Genomic DNA, 12,011 nt, shown 5'->3' with positions numbered 1-12,011 from the left:
ATATTTTCTTCATTTCTGTACTGTTCTGTTTGCTTCACCACCTGCTTCTTGATATTCCTCCCTTTTATCTCTTTGCCTTGTTTTCATTCTTTAAGTTATTTTTGTTTTGCTGTGTTATTCTTCTGTTTTACCATTTTTTGCCTCCTACTTCTTTCTCTCTCTTCTTTTTTTTTTCCTTTTATTTTCTTTCTTTTCTGTGTGAAGAAAAATAAAAGCCACATGGTTTGTCAGATAATAGATAATAAATGTTTGGGAATGTTGAAGAATCTTGTCATGGGAACAGTTACTTCCATCACATCAGTGTATTAATGCCATAATAATTGCTTCTGGTATGTTACAAATGCAATAGACATAACCTGTGGGGTGGTGGAAAGCACCACGCTGCCTTTTAAACGTATGCAAACTAGTGCACAGAAGACAAGTTAATATTTTAAACAGAAAATCAATCTACAGTACACCACAGGGGCTTCTTCATCACCTACAATTTACATCTTATGGACAAGTTGCAAAGTCCCTTTTTTGACATCCTCCATAATTATCCAAAAACTTCTACAATACATAGGCTTTGAGGATGGTTGGTTGCCTATATTGCACCATTTAGTTGAATTTTATTAGTTAAACGTAGGAATATAAAACAGAAAATATCTCACGACAGGCCTAGACATCTGAAAAAAACAAAACCAGAAGTTTAGTGTAAAAGTGTTCACAAGTGGATAAAATTTGTTGCTATACACTTGCTGTTTTGTCTGAATTCCCTTAACCACACTTGTCTGGGACCTAAAGTTCAGGCATCCCCGAGCTTAATCCTCCTGGAGAACTCAAATTGCTATTTATGTTCTCAGCTCAGATTTTAGTTTTAGAAAAAAAGTGACGAACAGTGGTGGCAGACAGCTTTTAAATAAGAGATCTCTTATATGAGAAGTGGCTTAGGGAGGCAAATCATGATAATCACAAATCATAATCACTGGCAGATTAGCAACTGGAAAAAGTATTTAAACTCTGGTACAAGTTACTATTTCTTAATACAGTGAACATCCTTCCTTCTCTATTCAGTGATTTTCCTCCTGAAATATACCCAGGCTAAGGAAAAGGAATCCAAGCATTTATGAGCTATCCTTGGTTGGCCCGTGTGTGTGTGTGTGAAAATCACAGAAACACAATATGGTTTGGATTGAAAGGGACCTTTAACATCACTTAGTTCCAACACCTCAGAAATGGGCAGGGACACCTCCTTCCAATAGATCAGGTTGCTCAGAGCTCATCCATCCTGGCCTTGAACAACACCTCCAGGGATGCAGCATCCACATCTTCTCTGGGCAACCTGTGCCAGTGCCCCACCACACTCACAGTAAAGAATGTCTTCCCAGTATCTAATCAAAACCTACTCTTTCATCCTGAAGCTTTTCCTCCTTCTCCTATCATTACAGTTCCTGATGAAGAGTCCCTCTCTGGCTTTGCTGCAGCCCCCTTCAGATACTGGGAGGTTGCTATGAGGTCTCCACAAAATCTTCTCTTCTCCAGGGTGAACAGAGTCAACTTTCCCAGCCTGACCTTGTTAGTGAAATGCTCCAGTGCCTCTGCTGGACTTGCTCCAACAGTTCCATGTCCTTCATATGCGGGGGAACCACAACTTTATGCAGCACTCTAGTTGGCATCTCATCAGAGCAGAGGGGCAGAATCCCCTCCCTTGCCCTGCTGGCCATGCTGCTTTGGATGCAGCCAGGACACAATTGGCTTTCAGGGCTGTGAGCACACACTGCTGGCTCAGGTTGAGTTTTTTGCCAACCAACACCTACAAATCCTTGGACTGGACAAAATTATATCCAGAGTTCTGAACCTAAACCATACTGCTGTTCTGTGATCCTCTGGGGCACAGTTATAACTAGAAGTCAGATTTCCCTTTCTCCAGACAAATGCCCAAACAACCACACACTGTCATTAAAAAATGTGTGCAGCAGCATTACCCCATCACTATTTCTGGAGCAAAGAGAGAAACCAGTATTTATTCCCAGACTGGTTTTCAGGTACTTAGCCTCTAAGGTATCTACCTCCACCTATTTTCAAATCCAGGTATTTTCTGAGCATGATGTAGTTTATACTACTAGTAATCCTCAAGGAATCTCACTGCTGAGTTTCTCCTTGAATCTACGTGAGCCCTTCTGCATTCACAAGGACCTTCACAAATAATCTTAGGTAAGTAGTTCTTACCTGTGATGCAAAAGAAAATGGAAATGAAATTCTATACTGTTCAAGAGTGACTACCATTCAGGATAATTTTAAGTTAAAAAAATTGCTGGATAATTCTAGAGTTTCATGCACTGGAGACTCAAAAATTTCAATGCCTGGGTTTTCGGAATAACTTATATACAGAATAAGTTTTTTCTTAGGAGTAAATTTGTTTTCTCACTTTTATACCTTAATCCTGCAATGTATGTAGTGATATATTATGAATTCTACAATAAAATAAAAATTTGTAGGGCATTTTTCTAAGGTGTTAGTGTTACAAATTCTCAACAGCACAAAAGAAATTTTATTCTGTCATCTGTGACAGTAAAAACTAATTTTTATAATAAAATCTCATAAAAACTCCTTTCTTTTTTCAATTTCCACAGCAAAAGAGTTACCATCAGTAGTTAAAAATGCAAAAATAACTAAATATATTCAATCCTAAAAATAAAAATCACAGTAAAGATTATTATTACAATTCATCTACAATGTAAAAATTTGGTAATAAACTTTTCTACTGGTACCAAATAACCCCTGTAACAATGACTCCAGTAACTCTGTAATACTTTATAATCTGTATATTTACCCACGCACTGGGATATTCATACTCCTTGCAGATTTAGTGACTTCTTCAAACCTTTCTATGCTTTCTTCAATTGAACAATTAATATTCATTTTGCTAAAAGATTCAGATGCTGCGCCAAATACCGAGACTTCTGTAGCTCCTGCTGCAATCTAAAAAACACATTTCAAGAAAACAGAATCATAATACTACATTAAAGTATTAGATTGAACATTTAATTCTGTACAACATTCTAAAATTTTAAAGTACATTAAGTACATCATCCATATCAAAAATCTAATTTTAATTCCAATTTTTTTTAAGCTATAGCATACAGACAGAATCAAATTTTGAGATCATTCATTGTGTCATATTTTCTGCCTCTTCTTAGCAATTAGTTAAACATGTGTTTAAAGTGATGAATGATAAAGGGAATATGATGTAAGAGTTCACATGAACCAGCTATATAAAAAACCATTATTAACACTTGTATTTATCTTTTCAGAAAAGGAAAAGATCATACAACCACTGTCATACTGTCTGTTCCCCCTGAATACCAGGAAGTCACTCTCATGCTTGGGAAAGCTCTCTGTGTGCATATGCCTAGAGTAGCAACAATTACCAACAGGGATTTCTTTGTTAGAGCCAACTCTAGGATCAAGGACTCCATTGGTCTTGGTGTCACAGTCGATAAGGATAATATGGAAAATGTGTACATGAAAGTCTGCTGAGAGAAGTCTTAGCAAACACCAGTCTAGAAAATGTGTAAATGTGGTGATTTCACTGAAGGGGCAACTAGCCTGAGCTTGTATTCAGTACCTCAGTAAATCAACTAACATGAGGCAAACTAGAAGGCTGAAAGTCAACTGATAGGAGAAGAAATTATTTTAGCTTAATAGTTAGAATAGTTAACTAACTGTCACTCTCCAGGCAGAATAATACTCTTGTTCAATGAAAAAGGATGGAGCTTTTGCCTTTACTCTCTGCCTCTGCAGGATAATGTCTAAAATTCAACAACCCATACAGGGACAAATATTCTTTCAAACAGAGGGGAAAAAACATCAGCAAGAAGGAATGCAGGAATCATCTACAACTATTTATTCATTGTTTTCCCTTCATTATATCACTAAATAAAGTAGAGAGATAAAACACCATTAATTAAACTCATACAAGCTACCATTGAGACAAAGTTGCAGCACTATAATCTGATGTTTGATAGTTAAGTCAACCATGCACAGGATTCTGTTTTAACATTATTTCAGTATAGGAACTGAATGACACACTAGAACACCAATGTCCACCAAGCAGTATGCTTTCCAAATACAGCCTGTCCTATATCAGGACAAAAGCAGAAGCACTAAAAATTTTCAAAAAACAAAAGGGTAAAGATTAGACTAACAATGTGTATATTTTAAGACTGAACTGCTCCATATTCACTCTTACACACTTCAAGTCTATAATTTTGAATATTTTGGAAGAACTGAAATAATTTAAACTTTCAAACCCAACCAAAATGAAATCCAGAATTGATATAGAGCTTTTTCATTTAAACGAATATTTCCTCATCCTTCTTCAGTGTTTTCCACCAAGACACTCTTGAAAAACTTTTCCAGGGACAACAAGTCAAAGAGAAAGAACTGTCTGGCCCCTTACATAGAAGTATCCTATAAAGGAACTTACAAAGTTCCTGGTCAATGCCTCCACTAAAATATGAGCTTAACATCACTCTGTGAATTTCCCATTTTTTCATAACGGAAATTGGGAGTTTTCAGTGAAAAAATATATAACTTATTTCTGAGATTAAATAGCTAGATTCTGGTACTGAACTGAAAGTGTCTGAAACATAAAAGAGGTAAATGTAGACAACACCTATGAAAGCACTTACAGCAGAATGAAAACCTTGAAGATTAGGTGTGAGAACAGGATACTGGACTCCAGGATGCCGCTCAATGCCCCTCATTACTTCTTTGTGATCTGCCATCTAAAATAAAATAAATAAATAATTTTTATTGATCAGCAGTTATTTTCTGATTTTATACAACCAAATAGAAACTGGCTTAGACTGTGCTTTTGCCTTCATTAGTTTTACAGTACATGCAAAAAGTCCAACAACAAGGGCGTTAAACTGATTTTGTACAAATACTCTTTTTTAATTTCATAACTTTTGACTATTTGTGTTGCAATTTTTTCAGATCTATGTGAATATAGAACTGGGGCTAAGACTTCGACAGTGTTCCTTTGTGTGTATCTGTAAAAATATAATTTGCATCATGAATTGACAGACTTATGATCATGCTGTTCATGAAGTGTTACAGCAGCTTTAACTTTGCTTCACTGGACTTTATAGGTGGAATTAACAGAATAACTGAGATTTAAGAAACATAGAAATCTTGAAAACTTCAGGACTCTGATAAATGCAACCTCACAATGTTAAGCATAACTGAACTTTAATTACTCAACACTGTCATCAGAACATTTCAAGACTAAACACGTCTGTTCTGAAAGAGACAGCAAAATCCAGATGTCCACATAGTGCAATGTTTTCTCATATTCAGAAATTTCTTTCTGAAGAAGAAAATACCTCTTTATTATAGCAAAGATCAGAGTACTTGTTTTCCTTAGTCTCCCCTCATAAAAGAAAATCTGCCTTTTTAAGATATGCTTACATTTTTACTCATACATTCAAGATTAAATATACTCCCTGTACTGATGAAGAAGATGAATGAAACACTTATTCACTTAATAAAAGGCAGATTCTTTAGAGAAGCACATTTTCTTAAAATAAGTAGGTTGAAAACAAATATTTTTCAATGGTGTGCACACCTGAAAACAATACAAAATAAAATATATCCCTCTTATTTAATGCCTTAAAGATTCTGAGTTTTAAAAAAAGAATAGTGCACATTAAATGCTTTTTAAATGAGTTCTCATAAAAGCAAATCTCTCAAGCAAACACTATTAAGTTGGATTTCTGTTTCTTTCCACACTGGTGAAAAGTATTTTGAGAAGTACCATGTAAAAAGATATAAGAACTACAGAACTTTCATTACTCCTTACTTTCAGCAGATGCCTTTCTGATAGCTATGCAGTACCACAATTCTAAATATATGTTATTAAATTATACCACACTATAAACTAAAAATACTGCTTGTAGCCTGGAATCTTCCAGTCATCAGCTTCCTTCGGTGAAGATGAATGGATTAAAAATATCAGAAAAAACTATGAATTCCTCTTCAAATATAAGCCCAATATGTCTCTATAAGGAAAAGGTACAAAAGGTGTTCTATAGCCAGACACAATTAATTTCTTATCAGGAAATAAGTGATAAAACAAAACTTTTTCTATTTGCTTCTATGTGAAGTAAATTGGTCTGATAACCTCACAAAAAATCCTCTGTTAACAACTAAGTTATTTAAGAACAATTTTTCATTCCTTAATTTAATATAAGTAGTAGCTACATTTCTCAGGGCAAAAAAGAATGTCTGAAACCAAATGATAAATTAAATGGCAAATGCTGGAACTAAATTCACTCTCCACAATTATAGCCTGTCTTAAAATATACTGGAAAACCAAAATGACACTTTTTCAACCAATATAAACCTGCCAGACCCAAATAATATTATAAATATTAAATCTGTCCCATTGCTATTTTTCCTGTAAGTAAAATCCCATCTTTGCACATATTGCATGTTATAAGATTTTAAATTGTAATAAAATACTTCTTTTCCCAATTTCTTTAAAAATAAGCTTCCTAATAGTAGATATTTATAATTTTGGCTGTTTATGTTATAGGTGTGGTATCCTGTTTTATATGGCACCTTGCTACTGTGGAACTTTTTCTTTTAGATTTTTCAGTAAAAAAATATCTTTGCCAAAGACAACAGTGGATGGGAAACCATAAAAAATTTAAAATACTAAAACAGAAATAAGTGAATGAGTGATCTAAACATAACTGTAAATTCTATTCCCATGACCTATGAGAAAAAGAAAAGACAAAGTCAAGACTGCACTCTCTGTCAAAGCAACACAATCTTATCTTTTAAATTAAAAAAAAAAAATAGACACTAATTTAGCCATTAAAACAAAGTATTCTGTGAATGAATTTGAGATAAGAAGGGATTGCTCGATTTTTTCTAAACTGACAAACCTGTGCTAAATTTGGTACTCGCAATGGCTCAGAGGAAAAGGAAATAATTAAACAAGAAAGGAAGAAATACAACTTTGCTTTAGAAATTTTCTTCTAACATTTGAAAAATGTTATTATTCTCTGTTGCAGTAACTGACAGTGTGAAGGCACTTAGAAAAATTTAACCTATTCCCTTTTAGCAGACAAGAGATCATTGCCCCTCCATTGATGCCAAAGAAATTCTGCTTTGTCACTCTTCTCTTTACCTTTCCTATTACCCTTCTTCTAGACTCTTCTCTGGTGACCCTGAGAACACTGAAATAAAGCAAAGGAGTCCTTCAGAGTGCTGTACAATTTGCTTTGTTAACTCTTGAATAAGCATGGCTGTATTATGTTTTTCTCAGAGAAAAGCCTAGAATACAGTCCAGGCCCAGGATTTATTTTATTCTCAGTTTAAAATGGACAAACTTTACATTTTGTCAGATGTGTAACATGCAATAGACATTGTTAAAATGGAAGTATTTTCTCAAATTAATTAATTTCTTGTTTTAATTTGTAAATAACTTGTGTGCTCCTTGTCAAATACAAAGTATTCAAATGCCTCTGTGCAAACAAGTGTGCAATTTCCTGAAAAACAGCTGGAATTATAAAGATAAATACTGACTTACTTCTATGTTTGCAGGAAATAATTAATTTTCACAAACAGGCGCTAAATAGTAAACTTCAGGACTAAGCCTGAATTTGCAGTGTTAAATTTCATATGGAAATGTGGCACTCTAATGCCAATGCAGTTTTGCTGCCAATTCCAGAAAGGCTAGGTTTCTGCTGAATTCTACCAAATGTAAAAATTAATTCTGGAAAAATAATAAGCAAATTTTTATGATTCATCAAAATTTAAGTGAAGTTGCTGATAGAGTGTTAGAACTCCAAAATAAGTAACGTGCCTAACTACTACTACATATATAGAAGTCCCAAATTTAGATCTTCCAAACACATTTGTGAATGTGGAAAATTACATTTCATTTAGAGAAAAAGAAAAGAACGCATACTACTTTTCTTTTTTACATCAATGACTACTAGTTTTAGTAGAATAGAAAATAAGTAGGTACAACATTAAATTATATTAATGATGTGTCACCATCCCAAATCTTTAGTTACAACTGAATTCTACATAAATAAATGGAATGGCATTTAAATCGAAATAGTTGTGAATAGAGCTGATTTTACGTACCTGAGGCACCCATTTGGATGAAACAAAACTGGTTACTTCTATTGCAGGCAGGCCTGTTTTGGAAAGCTGGTTGATTAACTCAATTTTTATATCAGTTGGGACTATCACCTATAGACATGGAGACATACTTTAGCGAAGTATTTCATACATAAGAAACTTTATTAAGTGAAACTTTCCTTGTATGTAAGCAATACTTTTTTATACAATAATGACTACTCTTACACTTTTTACCATAACTCTTCTGTTTCCTGACAGGAGTAAGTATGAGGAAGGTATAAGGAAGGTACTCAGCAGTATACATGATCTTACTCCATTTTCTGTCCATCACAAAAGGAAGCACTTCTGTAACTGGTTATAGATCTGGCCTCATTATTTGTTATTAACCAAACACAAAACTAGCCAGAACTGACAAAGGAAATACTAACAGTGTGACCAGTGAAAAATGGGAGGAAAAAAGCTCCCCGGCTGTGCCAGAGTAACTGTATTCTGCTAATACCACTAACATCTCTGGTATCAGGAACAATGATACATGTGAGCTTATCCTCCTGTTGGTGGAAATAGATGATTGTTTCTACACATGTACCCTATAACCTCTTTCAATCTTCCATGCTTCCCTACCACCCTTCAAGCAAATAATGCTATCAAAAGAGTAATATTTTTCTCCCATGTCTCTTCAGCAGGAAACATGATAAAATCTATTTTACTATTCCTTCTACATTAACACTCGAAGCAGAAACACAAGTTACAAAGATAGCCAGTGTTTCATAGTGTTTACCAATTATGCCACAGCAGAATGTTATTGACTGACAAGACAAATGCCAGTAAAATGAAATGCTGAGTAACAGAAAGGCTAGTTAACCAAGTATAGAAAGAAATTATACGATCTAAAAGCTGAGTAAATAGGAATACACTTTCATTCTAATATAAGGGTAAGTTATCAATATGAAAATAGATATATTTAATAATACAAAATGAAAGAAACATAATTAGCAGGATGTACATGTTCTACACAATGAAAATAACACTAACATCCATGTCAATAAAAAAGAAGAGGAAAGTTACCTTCTCATTTTGTAAACCATCCCTTGGCCCAACTTCTACAATCTTTACGTACTCAGGCAGTCCAGATGCTTGAGGTTCCTGAAATAAAAATCAATACTGAAAAATAAAACAATTAAGATCAACACCAAGATCAAAAGGTACTGCTTATACTTGTCCTTTCATATGATTCTGGGTATAAAGTCATATTTTCAACATTAAGTTTGCTCAGCACATTTAAAAATCTCTGAGAACATGTTCCACACCTTGACCTAAGGAATAAAAGTAAAAACAAGAAGTTAGTGAATATTCCACTGCTCCTTTGAGGTCACAAAGGTTTATTAAAAATGTACATAGAACCATAAATGAACATTGAGTTTTACAGTGAGAAATATTTCCATTTCAAAAATCTTTCCAATGAACAATCCAGCCCTCCAAACTTATAACTGCATGTTCTCAATTTAACTTAACAGGTACTTCTCTGTAAACGTTTGCAAGACCTGACTATAAATCTGAAAAGAACATAGCAGTCAAGAAATGTTAAAGAGATCATTAATGAAAAATGAAAATTATTTCTCTTACTGAAGATGAAGGTTTTAAAAAAGGATTTAAAGGCAAAGGAGGAAAACCTCTAGTAAATACAAAGGAGATTTTTTCAGGTGTAAGAGCAGCTCTGGAAAGGCAGGAAGCTGACAGGGACAGGAGGGAAGGAAGGCAGCAGTAAGGTCAAAGGGCTAAGGAGAGCATGGGGAACTGGAGAGGGAGGAAGGAGAAATGAGAACAGAAAAGCAGGTGAAGGGAAATGAAATTTCCTTTTTTATTATTTAGCTGCTCTGTGATTGAATCAAGTTGATGTGTGTGGCAGTTAACGTAAACTGGGCCTATAAGTCCTGGAGCAGTTCAGAGCACTTGGCTGGATTGAACCAAAAGCTGCGTGCCCTTAAAAACAAACCCCATGGCTAATTTGGGGCACGCTGTCCATGCTCAGGAGTGGACAGGAGACACAGGAGCTCTGAAAATCCCCTGTTTTCTGTATTGCACTGAGGAGAGAAGCCATACCAGTTCTCCATTCCCGTGTTGAAGGCCTGAGCTGGGATTAGCATGAGCTACTTGCAGGACAGCTGCTCCAATCCCCACCACCTGGAAGGGTGGTGTCCTGGGAGTTTACACCACTGGAAGGGTGACACTGTCAGCACAGGGGGACAGCTCTTGCCCAGGGAGTAACAGCTCCCCCAGATTGGGGACACTCTGTAAATACAGCCACTAACCTCACAACATCCACAACCAAAGGAAAATCCCATCTTTTATTCCTCCCTGACTAGTATCATCAGAGCTGTTCAAACCAAATGGCTGCTAATTTCTCCTCAGTAATGGAAAATCAGCGTGCCTATGAGCACCTTTGGTTTCTCCCTGCATTCTTGGTGCCTGTGGGCAGTTCTCTGCAGGACTTGCCAAAATACAATAAATATATTTCAGACCATTTACTGTGTATTTATCTGAGCCCAGTAAAAAGAATAGGAAACAGCTGTATAGCATCTATTTGATCACATGGAACATCTGGTAAGTTGAAACTCTGTCAGACCCTGCTAAGCCCACACTCACTGACAGTATAAACCTACTTAAATGTGAAGGTAAAACCTTCACATCTGCTGCATATTGTTCCTCTTAAGTTATTTTCACAAATATGGCACTGCTTCAGCACTACAGGCATAAATCTGGGTTATTTCATGATTATCAGATCCTTCTTGTTGCAAGACAAATGCCACAGCTGTGCTATGAGTGAAGCTGTGACTGGAAAATAAAAAGAGAGCTAAAATAGATTATGTGAACCAAAGCATAATTTAGAGCATGAAAAATGTCCATAAAACTTTGAGAGCAAAAGCGTTCATCTTCTAGGCCAAACCTTGTAAATCCTATTTAGTGCCTACTGTGGCAAAATTTTGTGAAAATCAAGAGCTGTACTTGTCTTTTCAGAGCACTTCCCACAGCCACATCAGGTGATGTCCATAGTCCCTGGAGTTCATAGGGGTCAAAAGTTTGGAGGGGATATTGCAGAAAGGCATTAAAGTATTGGGTTTTATTTTCTGTCTGTGATATTACAGATACACAATCTCTCTGAACCATAGTCCAAGCCTCTCAGGCTCTGATTTTCTCTATAGCCTTCCAGCTCACTAGTCAGACTCAACTTGAATTCACTGTTCATGGAGTGAGAACAACATTGAGAGCTACATAGGGAATGACTCCCACATACTGGAAACTCAAGGCAGTACTATAAACAAATCTGTACATTCTTCAAGCTGGTGAACTAAAAGCTTAGAGTAAACTTCTTGGCTCTGAGTCCAGAGAAGTCTTGTATTGCATCGTATTTCATCTAATTTTAGTTCTGGTACATTGATTGCTCCTATCTTCAATGCCACTCAGTTTCTCCTGTATGGCATCCAATTTTGTACTGAAAATGTCTCCTGTCCTTCAATTATCAGCAGATATTAGCACCTTCATACTTTCTTGTGAAAGCTTTTGGACTATCACTACCTTATTTTAGTACAAAACATGTATTATCTCAAAAAGAATTAGAGTAGTGCTTAGAAGAAAGAGGAACTCCACCAGCAATGTCTTTCCAGTCTAATAAATCTGCTTTCGACATTTTCTCCTATTTTCTCCTCAGCCAGTTTCTTATTCATCTCACACATTCTGTTCTGATCATCCTTCTCCCCAGCATAACTAATAATTTCTGTTACGCTGCATTGCTGAAGCTCCAATAACAAGCAAGTCAAAGTCAGGCAGAACACTTGGGTTCAGGTCCCTATATATTTGTATACTATTTATAC

The 12,011-nt window shown here is 35.6% G+C and overlaps 1 protein-coding gene across 3 annotated transcripts in view; it reads right to left on the bottom strand.

Moving 5' to 3' along the window:
• The window catches only part of HMGCLL1 (3-hydroxy-3-methylglutaryl-CoA lyase like 1), a 76,627-nt gene that overhangs the window by 46,496 nt on the left and 18,120 nt on the right, over positions 1 to 12,011 (bottom strand). For 2 of the 3 annotated variants that reach the window (XM_054629518.2, XM_077174955.1), the window contains exons 2-5: positions 9,208 to 9,285; positions 8,146 to 8,253; positions 4,674 to 4,769; positions 2,813 to 2,961 (exon numbers count right to left, since the gene is read on the bottom strand). In XM_054629518.2, coding sequence (XP_054485493.1) covers positions 2,813 to 2,961; positions 4,674 to 4,769; positions 8,146 to 8,253; positions 9,208 to 9,285 — 431 coding nt within the window. Of the gene's footprint in view, positions 1 to 2,812; positions 2,962 to 4,673; positions 4,770 to 7,180; positions 7,230 to 8,145; positions 8,254 to 9,207; positions 9,286 to 12,011 lie in introns of those variants that run through there. The other variant, XM_077174956.1, reaches the window with a different exon arrangement.

Source organism: Agelaius phoeniceus, chromosome 3 (assembly GCF_051311805.1).
Source record: "Agelaius phoeniceus isolate bAgePho1 chromosome 3, bAgePho1.hap1, whole genome shotgun sequence".
Classification (NCBI taxonomy): domain Eukaryota; kingdom Metazoa; phylum Chordata; class Aves; order Passeriformes; family Icteridae; genus Agelaius; species Agelaius phoeniceus.
The sequence above is the reverse complement of the archived record's forward strand: the minus strand, read 5'-3'. Positions and strand labels throughout refer to the sequence as shown.